The 13183-nt window shown below is 37.3% G+C and overlaps 2 protein-coding genes across 2 annotated transcripts in view; both read left to right on the top strand.

Annotated features, from left to right (window-relative positions):
• The window catches only part of LOC102208279 (complement C3-like), a 125673-nt gene extending 115287 nt beyond the window's left edge, over positions 1 to 10386 (top strand). The window contains exons 38-42 of the mRNA XM_013913489.1: positions 8706 to 8795; positions 9320 to 9412; positions 9498 to 9581; positions 10008 to 10152; positions 10238 to 10386. Of these exons, the coding sequence (XP_013768943.1) occupies positions 8706 to 8795; positions 9320 to 9412; positions 9498 to 9581; positions 10008 to 10152; positions 10238 to 10379 (554 nt within the window). The 3' untranslated portion in view covers positions 10380 to 10386. The remainder of the gene's footprint in view (positions 1 to 8705; positions 8796 to 9319; positions 9413 to 9497; positions 9582 to 10007; positions 10153 to 10237) is intronic.
• Positions 10387 to 11584: 1198 nt separating this feature from the next.
• The window catches only part of asf1bb (anti-silencing function 1Bb histone chaperone), a 5522-nt gene continuing 3923 nt past the window's right edge, over positions 11585 to 13183 (top strand). The window contains exon 1 of the mRNA XM_005743687.2: positions 11585 to 11922. Coding sequence (XP_005743744.1) covers positions 11814 to 11922 — 109 coding nt within the window. The 5' untranslated portion in view covers positions 11585 to 11813. The remainder of the gene's footprint in view (positions 11923 to 13183) is intronic.

The following is a 13183-nucleotide window of genomic DNA, read 5'->3' as shown; positions in this document are numbered from 1 at the left end:
AAATGGTCCTACTGGTCACTATAAAGGAATAAAAATGTGAACGTTTTAAAACTTCAGGTGAGGATGATGACAGCAGTTTCATGGACAGCAATGAAATTGTTTCCCGCACCAATTTCCCTGAAAGTTGGCTGTGGTCTGATATCAAATTGCCTGCTTGCCCTGGGAACAGAGCTAGATGGTTAGTGAGCTGAAATATAGAATTGAAATATATTAGTACCTTCACTTCTCAAAGTGTTAATATTTTGTTTTTCAGTGAAACAACATCAGTTTCGAAAAATGTTCCTTTGCAAGACTCAATTACAACCTGGCAGCTCACTGGTATTAGTCTATCAAAGACTCACGGTGAGGATGAACTGATATAATTTGTCTCTAGATCAAGGAGCCAACCTATAGCTCATCAACTGCTCTTTCTTTTGCTGTGTTTGTGTCTTTGTCCGTTTTTCTTTTTTTCTCTTTTTTGAAGGTATCTGTGTGGGTGATCCATTAGAGATAGTTGTCAGTAAAAAATTCTTTGTTGATCTGAAGCTACCGGACACTGCTGTTCGTGGGGAGCAGCTAGAAATTAAGGCAGTCATCCACAACCATGGTCCCAATCTTTACACAGTAAGCCTGGTTCATCCAAGCACGTCAACACCACCATAATGTTCCATTCAATGACATTTTATCATCATCATTAATATTATTATTATTCAGTTAACTGTTCTTCAGTGGAACTTGATCAGAGACTGTAGCGATTTTTTATATTCTGTAGATTATGACAAAAAGTGTTTGAAATCCTTGAATTAACTTATTTTCAAGGTGCGCATTGATCTGACTGAGGCGGAACATGTGTGCAGTGCAGCATCTAAACGTGGGCAATTTCGTCAGGAGATTAAAGTCGGGGCCAAAAGTATACGATCTGTACCATTCACCATCATTCCTACAAAAGAGGGACAGCACCGCATTGAGATCAAAGCAGCTGTCAAAGAAGTTGTCAAAGACTCAGAATTGGGTATCAGTGATGGAATTGTGAAAATGCTACAAGTAGTGGTAAGAAAGAAAGATATATTCTACCAACTCACATAGCTCCCTACCTTTAAGAGACACATGAAGTCATTGAATGCAGCCAGATATGCAGGGTACAATTAAATACATTAAGAAATCAAGCATAGCATTGGTACAGGCAGGCACCAAAGTCAAGCTCAGCACACATTCCAGTTGAGCTATCACCTATGATCATTCTAAGGGTCACATATAGAGTGCCCCTTTTAGTCCCTGAAGCCTGCCAAACCTTCTGTTAATCTAAAAAATGCTTTGGAACCTACCTCCATCCTCCTTTTTATCCTGTGTCTGATGCGACAATCCACAGGTTTTACACTCAACTCTCCCTCAGCATACAGTAGATTTCTGGGGAGGTTTAAGATTTCATTTTTTGTTTGCTTGTTTGAGTTTATATTACTTTGTTAAATTGCCAAAACACCGTATCCATCCTTTTTGCCATGGCTTTTCGAGCCAGGTTGGCACACTCGCTGCTCTTCCCATACCATCCTTCCTCAGTGTGTGCTTGTAAGTGTAGGAAATATAAATTACTGCTGACTTAAAGTTGTTCTTTTTATTAGTGGATCTGGCTGAACTAAACTGAGATACTTCTTATAATCAAATCCACCTAGGACAAACAATTCTCATCTAAATTTGTTGTACAGCAAGTTAAACAGTTGCTTGTTTTTTCAGCCTGAAGGCATATTGATCAAATCTACTCATACTCTAACTTTGGACCCTAAACAAAGAGGTACAGGTGAGTATCAATGTTAAGTAGCTCCAGTTAAAGAAAACTTAGTAACTTATTCATTTGCTTATAGCCTGATAATGAACAGCTATCATCTCTGGTTATTTTTTGTAAGTATTAATGAAACTTTTTCAACTTTATAGATGGCAGACAAGTGGAAATCCTCAATAGCAAGATTCCTGTGATAGATTTTGTTCCCAACTCACCTACCAGCACACAAATCTCACTAACAGGTAAGATATACACATCAGAGTGCCTGCAGTGTCATCTCGGTATTACTGGAGAGATAAGAGGCAGTGGTGCCAACAGGACTAAATTTCATTCACATAGCAGTTCCAGTGTCATGTCAGATTACTCACAGTAATAGTTTCTGCAGACTTTCAGCACAGTCTTGTCTGCTTGGGAAAAGCACTAGCAATATTCAACATGCAGTGACATATCGCCAGTGATGATCACACTAAATGCTTACATCATATCTGCCAAAAAAAACCCCCAAACATTTCAAGCATATTAATTAATTAAAATCATTCATATTATTAAAATTATATGTAAAATGCATATGGGATTACTGTATTTATTTGGTAAGAGCTACGTGTTCCACCATCGGTGTAACTTTGTGCTGAACATTGAGGGGGTCAAGATCTCTGTCTAAATAAATAAATAAATCTGGGTAAATTCCCAGATGATTAAATGTACAACTATTTTGCTGGTGTTAACTGAGTAAATGAGTAAATAAAATCAACAGCCTATTTATGCAAAACTGCTCCCAAGAAACACAGATGTTTACATCAGTGCTGTAACAACTTGTACTGTTATAACTGCACATTACTTTTCTCAGCTTATATATACACGAACTTATTGGAAGTTACATGTCTACTTTTTAATGCACAGGTACAATACACAATCTGCACTTTTCTAATTATTCTAAATATTCTTAACTATTTAAACATCTTTCAGTATCCTGCTCTGTTTGCACACTATCTGTACGCTAATTTCAACAGCTGTACTGTACTCTGCTCTGGTAACTATTGTCTTTGATGTAAATATGTAAAAAAAATAATAATAATTTTGTTTTCTGTTCTGTGTCCTGTTCTTTTTGTATATGTGCTTTTCTTTGCTGCTGATACAACCAAATTTCCCCTTGTGGGACAATTAAAGGATTATTCTATTCTAATTCATAATTTTATTGTAGGGGTTATATTGGTTGGGTCTGATTATTGGAGGGGTCATAACCCCCCTTACCCCCCCTGGAAATTACGCCCCTGTGTTCCACCTTGTTCTCAGTGGCAAATGACGAGACTGGTTGTGTATTAATTTCAGGGAAACAGCAGAGAAACGTTCTCAAGAACACAATTAGTGGGGAGTCAATGGGTGGTCTGATCTATCAGCCTTCAGGATGTGGAGAGGAGAACATGATTCACATGACCCTACCAGTTATCGCAGTCACATATTTAGACAGAGCCGATCTCTGGGAGGTTGCGAACATTGACCAGCGTCATCAGGCCCTCCAGCACATCACAACTGGTAAGTTAACACAAACTGTTAACACAGGTATGAGAGATTTCTTTTTTAAAGCCCTGTGTGTAAAAACCAAAGGTCACACTTGGCAGTAACAAGCAATACAAAACCACCTAATTTAAAAATACTATTCAAATAGGTTTTCAGTAACTTTTAGTACAGAGTTTGAACAATAGTGAATAACTTGAGTTTACTTTCTTTGGTTTGTTTAGGATACCACAACCAACTTGAATACAGTAAAAAAGATGGATCTTTTGCTAGGACTCAGGATGAACCCAGCAGCACCTGGTGAGGCCTACAGTTGTTGGTTTTTAATATGTAAATGTTTGCATATTTTCTCACTCGGATTATGACTATTTGTTGATTTTACATATACACCTTCTTTCTTCTACTAGGTTGACAGCATATGTTGTCAAGGTGTTCGCCCTGGCCAACAATCTGATAGCAGTGCAAAGTGAAGTGATCTGTAACGCTGTCAGGTTTCTGATCGTGAACACACAGCAACGTAACGGCATGTTTATGGAAGTTGGAAGTGTGTCCCTCAAAGAGATTCTTGTGCGTGCACTGATTTCATTAACATTAACTCTTCATTTTAACAAAAGCCTGCATAAAATACAAACCTACAGAATAGTATACCGAATGTTATTTTGGATGAATCAGCAAACTTTTATTATTAAATATATTAAGAAGTAGTATATATATCAGTAGTTTTGACATGCTTGTGTGTATTTGCATGTACAGGGTGATGTGCTTGACACAGACTCAGATGCCTCCTTTACAGCTTTCTGCGTCATTTCTATGCAAGAGTCACACACAATATGTGCTCCAACTGTTCATGTGAGTGCCTTTTTGTTCGTTATCTCTCTTTTTTAAAAACTTTTACGCACAGAATGTGAAACCCAGTAGTCAAATATAAAAAATGAAGGATAGTGTGTTTACTGATCTATCGAAAGACTGGCAGTCTGTACATTTTGTTCCCATATTGCAGATCTTTAAACATCTGTGCAGCTGCAACTTAAATCTTACCTGTCGACGTGATCTTACATTTCTTCTACCTTTCTTTCCTTCATTGTTTCTTTCTATCCAGAATCTGCAAGCGAGCATAGACAAAGCAGTGGGCTACCTGGAGAGGCGTCTGCCAAGCTTAGTCAACCCTTATGCTGTTGCCATAACATCATACGCCATGGCCAATGAAAACAAACTAAACCGAGAGATCTTTTTTAAGTTTTCTTCCCCAGGTGCTGTAACACAACAATCCAAAATATAAAGATAGTAGTACTAAAGTGGATTAATAAATAGCTTGTGCAAAACTACATCAACAACCGCATCACAAAAACTTGGGTCAAACGGATTGACTCTCATGTCTAACATTCACGTACATGTTAGCTTATTAGAGATTTATGTAAAGCATCAGTGTGGTTGTGTAGTTACCTGCAAGAAAGAAAAGCTCAAAAATGCTATAAATATATGTGTGCTATTTAGCATTCCAGGAATTGTTCTGTAGTTCAGTGCATATCCTAGCTTTCTATAAATGCAAGATAAAGTGGCCTAAAAATTTATTTTGACATTATGGCTACGTTCACACTGCAGGTCTTAATGCTCAATTCCTATTTTTTGATTAAATCCGATTTTTTTGTCTGCTTGTTCACACTACAACTAAAATGCGACAGCAAACGTGCTCTAGTGTGAACGCTCAAAGCGGCCCGCATGCGCAAAAGAAGACGTCACACACAACGCGCTCTGTTTAGACCCAGAGCAAACAGTATTGTTTGACTGATGGCCCTTAATATAAAGACTTCGGACTTTATGTTTCCCAATTTTTGCTTGAAGTTATTTTGTTATTTACATAATAATGTAGATAACCTAATAATTATCCTTATTGCTGTTTTAGAGGAGCGGTGCTTCAAAGGATAGTTGCAGATTTCTGTCAGAATCTGCAGATTATACAGTACAAATAAAATGTTCACGTTGTCTTCCCAAGAGTTTCGCTGGATGGCCAGGAAGCGTTCACGATGGCTGTGTCCCAATTCAGGGTCTGCACGCTTGAAGTACGCGCACTGTGCGTACTATAAGTACGAGAAGTGCGGAAGTGAGAGGCTTGTGAAATGGGACGGTCTAGCCTTCGTCGCGCTGTTCAGGTTGCCTAGCAACCATGATACTAACCGCGAGAAACGTTACATACAGCTTTGTTTGACATAAATGAAGGAGAAAATATGTGAAAGAAAATGATTTTTTTAAATACACATCTGTCAACTGGAAAGCACAATTGACAAGCAGAAAGTTCCACACAAATGAGTTTGTTAGTTTTGAAGTTATATACAACTCAAAATCAGTACAAATAGATGCGTATTCTGACACCCAATAATGACTTTACTAAAGATCAGAGATTGGTTTTATTGCTTTCTGTCGGTTAGCTTGTAGAGCAGCTTGACAACATTTGAGTGTGGACCCAACCAGTCTCTGTGACAGTTTTGGCGACAGCTATTAACAGATTTTTTGTTCTCCGTGACATTTTTTAATCTATTTTTAGCAGCCACAGTAAGTGGAGAAGTTTAGTTTGGATCATTTATGTAGTGTAGGAGGTTTTACTAAATGAGTGACTCGAACATTTTGGATCAACATCCTGCTGGATGAATGTGTAACCTTTTTTGGGGGGTATATTTCTTTAAGCGTGATTCTAAAATATATGACATGAGTGTTTGTGATTCCATCTTTATATGCACGTTCACCTGCCACATCGTAAGAAAAAGAAAGTAAGACACTGATGTTTGCACCTCTGTGTTTTTCCCTCCATCCATCCATCCATCTTCTTCTGCTTATCCAGTGTGCATTTATTCCTAGCAATCTTCTTTGGGTTCCTTCTCTTTCCATAGGACCAACAATTATCTACTGAGTTGTATCTGGTAACTATTACTGAAGTAACAACAAGCATTGCATTTCTGCATTTCACTCCTCCTTTTTTCTTCAACCCTCCACCCAGCCAGCACCTATCAAATAGCAGCTTTCTTTTTGAAAAAATGGAATGCATTTTTCTTGTGTATGAACTTGTGTATATATTTATATAACCTTACCCACCTATTATCAAGTTTATTATAAAAATTATTTAAATTAAAGATTAGACAGAGCACCACATTACTTGATGCAAAACTGTCTCTGTGTTTTGCTTAGATTCGTCCTATTGGCCTTCACCTGCAGGACGAGTTTTCACAGTGGAGGCCACGGCTTACGCTCTATTGGCTCTTGTTAGGGCCAAGGTAAGTATCTGTGTCACAGAGCAGTACATGTAGCTAAAGTGTACATGTAATAGAAGATTGAGCTGCCAGGCAGGAGGAAATGAGGAAGACCACAGAGAAGATAATAGATGTAGTGTAGGAGGATATGCAGAGGTCTGTGGAAATCGTGCTTATTATATAACAGCTTTGATAAGATTTTCTATATTTAACTAAAATAAGACAAATACACTGTATTTCAACCCTTTTCTTCCATTAAAGGCCTTTGATGAAGCAAGACCAATTGTCCGATGGTTCAACAAACAGATCAGAGAGAATGGAGGCTATGGGTCAGCTCAGGTAAAGAAGACATCTTAATATCCTCATGTACTGATCCACTGATGAAGTTAATCTTGCTCTGGCCACAAATGATTGATCACTGATCATTTTTCTCCCCAGGCCACAATGACAGTGTACCAGGCAATAGCAGAGTACTGGATCAGTGAAAAAGAGCCAGATTACGATCTGAATGTGGACATCTTGTTGCCGGGGAGGTCAAAGCCTGATAAATACAACTTTAACTGGGAAAACCACTTTGCTACAAGAACATCTAAAGTGAGAAAGCGTTCTTTTTCACATAAGTAAATACACAGCATCTCTGTTCCTTCTGCTTGCTATGTGTTGATTTCTGCATCCCTGACAGATCAACGTCATAAACCAAGACGTGAAAGTGTCAGCCATAGGACCAGGAGAAGCAACACTGACGGTAAGTAAAATGCAATGTTTTGGTTGTTTATTTGTTGTTTATTTGTTTCCTTGTGTTTGAATTTGCTGTAAGCTCCTGTTGTCTGTATCACAGATAACGTCGCTGTATTATGAACTGCCGAAAGAAAAAGAAGACAACTGTCAGAAATTTAACCTGTCAGTGCAGCTCCTTCCAGGTAATTTGCTGCCCTCTGTCGGTTTATCCATCTTAAGATAACTGTACACATTTTTTGACTATCTATGTGAGGTAATTTTCTTATTTTAATTTGATTTTTTCCGAGCTTTTTAAAAATAAATACTGTAAATCAGATTTAAAGTTTTCCATTGCTTTGCCTCTGCAGAGTCGCTGGGTGATGATGAAAACATCTACAACCTAAAAATTAAGGTTTTGTAAGTAGACAAAAAATAAATATATGTATTTTTCATTGAACTTTTCAAATGATTTGATTTCCGTTAAAGGTTTTAACAATATTATATATTATTCCCACCAACAAATGAACAACCTTGAGCTCACACTTGGAAAATTTGTGAAATTAAGTCACCAGGCAGAAAAACACCTGTTGCGACCGCGCACGGGGCGATCTGCACTAACCCGCTAATGGAGATTTGGCCTGTTGATGCGGTTATGCCGTTAACGTCATTTTAACAAGATTAGCGCTGACAGCACTAACAATTTTATTTAAAACATTTCTCTCGCAGCTCTTGTTTAGAGCTATACAGATTTGTAACTTTTGTGTCTTTTACTGCTGATAAAGAAATTGTTCTTGCCTTTTCATTCTTTGATTACTTATTCTCCCTGTTCTGTTTACAGCTATAAGAACAAGGAGCGCAATGCAACCACACCAGTCTTGGATATAGGCTTGCTAACTGGCTTCACTGTTAGCACAAAAGATCTGGATTTAGTAAGAAAAATAAACACAAATGGGCTCAAATTGTTCAGAATTCAGTATTTCTAATTAAGGAGGCATCTTTAAATTTTGAACCGTGGATGTGTGTGTTTCATTGTAGCAAGCCAAAGGGCATGCCCGCACTATTTCAAAATACAGGCTGAGCACTGAGTCAGAGAGAAGATTGCTCACCATTTACCTGAACAAAGTAAGCGATCAGTGTTCCCCCTCTCTCTACTTTTTCTCTTTTGACCTGTGCTTGCATCATTTTTTAATTCCTTTTCATAACTTCTCTCCTCTAGGTTCCTTACACGGAGCTGGAGATTGCCTTTAGGGTCCATCAGAAACTGAGAGTGGGCATCTTACAACCAGCTTCTGTATATGTCTACGAATTCAGCGACCAGCTACAAAGTGATCGTGAGTTTGGCATCTTTGAATCGTTTTTTGAGCGTAAAGGATTCATCTTTGCTTCCAGTAGATTTCACTTCATGTGGTTGGGTGCAATATTACATTTTTAAATGTACTACAATGGTGCAAAAACATCTTTATTTGTCAATGCAGACACAAAATGTGTGAGATTCTATCATCCAGAAAGGAAAACTGGAGAGCTGCTGCGCCTCTGTAGAAATGATGAATGCATATGTGCTGAAGGTAAGCAGGAGATGACGCTACATACATTTTTTTTAACCTCTGAAATTCTTTATTAAACATTTTTGGTATACAAAGGTTAGAACAGGTAGATTGTACACAATACTTGGAAGTTTTTTTTTTCTTTTTTTTTACTATAAAAGTACTTTAGACACTCCATGACAAATACACCCGTGTGATTCAATCGCATCAATGTGGCCAAAATCTTTGAGGAATGTTTCCAGCAACTCTTTGAATATGTTTTGTGACGAGTTGCGGAGGCAACCTGATACTACCAAGATGTAATGACTCGGCTGCTGGGTGTATATTGCAGTTGCTAGTTAGTTTTTGGTAATGTATTTGACCCATGAGATGTAAGATTCTATTGTTTAATAGGAGCTCATCTGTCAGTCAAATGCAGATAACACAAACACAGCTCTAACATATTTAAAATGTGGCTTAGATCCATGCAGCCATCACCAGTCCACAAAATTCCACATAATCTCATTTAGTTCCTTTATCCCTTTGTGCCTGTTGTATATTTCCAGAGAATTGTAGTATGCAGAAGAAGGGAAAAATCAACAATGATGAACGCAAAGATAAGATTTGTGAGACTACAGTGAGGAGCAAAATAGATTTTGGTAAGTTTGTTTTTAATAAATATGGATTAAATACTCTAAGGAACAGAGCAGGTGAGCTAACAGTCTACAAACTGTCTGTCCTCAGCATACAAAGTGAGCGTGGAACAGTTTAAAGATGGTTTGTCCACAGACATTTACACAGTGCAGGTGCTGGAAGTCATCAAAGAAGGTAGGTTGATTTTATTTAAACCTGTGACAGAACCAAAAGTGTTTGCGATTTGTATTGTTTCCCTATCTGATCCCCTATGGTGATACCAGATATCTTCTTTGTCTGAATTTAAGACATTTTCAGCCATCATTATTTTCAAATATTTGGCTGAGAATTTCTCAGAATTAAAATGCCACCTAATTTTTCATAGCTGAGCTTCTTCTTAATATGTGAATTTTAAAGGAATCACAATTAAGTATGATTTAGATTCATTTTCTGGGCTCTGACCAATAATTCTTCCCAAACTGCCTACTTATGTGTTTGTTTGTTTTCAGGTAGTTTGCAATCTTTCAGAAGTGATGATTAGAGCTACAAATAATACAAAGAAAATGTAAAAAAATTCCTTTATGTGTTATTTGCATTTGTTCTTCTATGTATTGATTACAGGAAGTTATGATGTGGGTGCTCAGGGTAGACAGCGCACGTTCCTAGGTTATCCACACTGCAGAATGGCTTTAGATCTGGGAGTGGGCAAAACCTTCCTTATGATGGGAACATCTGGAGATATTTTCAAAGATGAAAATAGTCAATCGTAAGTTGTTGTTTTTTTCTTCTTGTGATATTGGGAGTATTCATAGATTTGTAAGATTTTTTTCTGTTTTTCACTTTCAAATTAGGTATCAGTATGTCCTTGGTGAGAGAACCTGGATTGAGTACTGGCCTACAGTAACAGAATGTACAACTGAGGAACATAATTCTACCTGTTTAGCCATTAACGAGATGGTCAATGAATACATGATCCGAGGATGTCGAAATTAGTGAAACTGAAGAGAATAAAAATAATCTATAAATGTTTTTTAAAGGTTGAGTCAGACACTTCTTAAAAAAAGGCAAACAAAAGCCTGCCTTAGCAACACAGAGAATTAGACTAGCTTTCCGAAGGAGAAAATAAAGAAAAAAATCATAAACTGTATATTAAAGACAGACTTCCAGGTCTGTAGTGAGGCCAGTGAGGAAGTGTCTTAAACGTGCATTCTTCCACCACATCCCAAATGTCCCCTGATGGACTGAGACAGAGACAGGAAGAGGAAGACAGGCAAGAATAGAACTGGTCGACTGCAAGGAGATAATAGGTGAATTTTTCAAGTAGTATACAGAAAAATAATCAGTTACTCCACATTTACATTACATTTTGAAAAAATACAGTGTAAATGGTACCTATATTTGGACAAACATGTAAGAATCGTTTGTAAAACATCATGTAACATCATGTGTACGAAGGTGGTTAATAGATAGTTAATAATAACAAAAATAAAATGTCAGCATGTTTGCCCATGTAACAACAAATAAAATTATATAACCTGAGTTATATCTGCACTACTTGTCCTTTTTAAAAAAAATTATTTTATATCGAGCTTTTTTTCCTTCCTCAAAACTTAGGTTACATTGGCAATGTATGCACTGTGAACTGTGCGAGAACAGATTGCCGTCATATTTGATCTTAGTGGCTGCAATTGTGTTTGATTAAGTTAACATAGTCACAGTGGAAAATGTTGAGAATCACACTGTAACGCACTGGTTTTCAGCACTGATTAATGCTCTGTGGAAATACTCCCAATGCAGCTACTGGTTTTCTCACACAAGTCAAATGAAAGTTAGAACAAAAACGAAGTAAAGGTCATTTTTGGAGGCGCCTTGGATTTCTTTGCAATAAAGTATTTATTTCATGGTCTGAAACTTTTCCTCTGTGTAGAAAACTTGATCAGTCAGTGAAGAGACATATACAGGTCTAAATAACTGTGGCATTGTAATTATTTTTTTGTTTCTTTTGAACAAGTAAACAACAGAAAGGCATTTATATGTCAGCTCTTGGCATTTCTCTACTATATGCATATATACACACTATTTTTAAAATATTTTTCTTGATATTTCTCGAGGATATTTATGTATTTAGTTTAATCTAGCTGCAATACAACAAATTACCATTGGAGGGCAGCACCACCCTTCTATGGACAATGTAAAATAAAGACGTCGAAGAAGACGAAAGTGACGTACTTCCTTCAGCCAAGCAGCGGCTCCTTCTGTTGGTGTACTTGGAGAATAAAAGAGGCTAACTGTAACTTGCGTCTTTGAAGCCAGGCAACTTTGACAGCGTGTGAGCTCGGCGATAGTAAAGTGCGAAGTGACTCACTAAATCTGGTTCAAGAGAAAAAAAGGCGTAAGAGTTTCTCAGGTTAAGGTGCGTCTGAAGATATGGCCAAGGTACAAGTGTTAAATGTTGCTGTGTTGGATAACCCCAGCCCGTTTGGAAACCCGTTTCAGTTCGAAATAACGTTTGAATGCATGGAGGACTTGCCGGAAGGTGGGTATTTAGCTAGCGTGTCATTCTAGTTGAATTACTCTTTTGTTATATGTTAGCTGTAGAATAGCAGCGTCGTGTGGGCGCAGTCTGCTTTAAGTGTTAATTTCACCGCTGGATATATTTGTTGCATCATAAGTGAACGATAAGCACGTTATTTTGCTCGATGGTTATTCAGTATTAGCTGTCGTTTGGGCTGTAAAGTTCTATTTCATTTGTAAAGTTGTTGAAAATTGGCGCTGGCGCGTTTGTGCAGAGCGCCCCGCCTCCTGCCCACCGCTATTGGTTAAAGGACCTTCCTCGTAAGTATTTCTCAAGAAGCTGATTGGTCGGTCACATGTTACTGTAGCAATAAACAAGCTCGAAATTTGCCGCGAACCGCGCGACGGGATAGCGGGGAAATATATTTTTCTTTAAGGATATAAAAGTAGCCCGCATTTTCTTCTACTAATTATAGCACAATGGACTTGTGAGCCCTAAGTGGCATTATATTATTTGCTGCTTTGCTGTGAACATTTGGTATCTATAATACCGAAACTTAAGTTTCATTACCTTTCCGATTTAAAAAAAAAAAAAAAAATCTATTTTCCTGTCAACAAAATTTAAGTATAAGCTTCAGTCTGAATTTATTTGTACGTATTATATCTTGGCCCATTTTTTACTAGTTCTCGACACAGCACCCTTAACATTTATTTGATTTTAAAATTAATGGATAAGCAGATATTAAATATAGAATGTACTGAACTGTCTTAAAATCAAGCCTACCAATAGCATCATGCTACAACTTCCAAGTTTAGTCTCCTGTTTTCTGCCGTTCATTTAAAATTGAGCCCAAATAATATTACCAAATACACATTAGGAGCAAGTAGAGTTTCAAATTTTGTCAGCACCTCAAACAAACTGAATTGCTTTTTGTCTCTTTCGTATTGTGGTGCTAGTTGGACTGAGTCACAAATCTTGTTTTGTTTTTTCTTTCATTACCAAATCCAGTTATTAATATCCCAAAACAACATTTGCACCATTAAACATTGTTTTTCTCCCTTATATTCAAATCAATAAATTGTGGAAACTTGAGGTTTTTATGGAGACTGATGCCGTTTCGGTTATATCTGGCCAGTGCTACAGGTAAATTTTATTTGCATTACTAATACTAATTAATACAGGGTGAACTATAACAAAAAGGGACAACCATGAAACATTTTCTATGTAAATTGGATAAAGTGACCCTTCTGGTGAAGGTATCATTCACAATACCCTGTTTTAC

Source organism: Pundamilia nyererei, unplaced genomic scaffold (genome assembly GCF_000239375.1).
Source record: "Pundamilia nyererei isolate P.nyererei 1_Seehausen unplaced genomic scaffold, PunNye1.0 scaffold00134, whole genome shotgun sequence".
Lineage (NCBI taxonomy): Eukaryota > Metazoa > Chordata > Actinopteri > Cichliformes > Cichlidae > Pundamilia > Pundamilia nyererei.
This window is presented reverse-complemented; position numbering and strand designations above follow the sequence as displayed.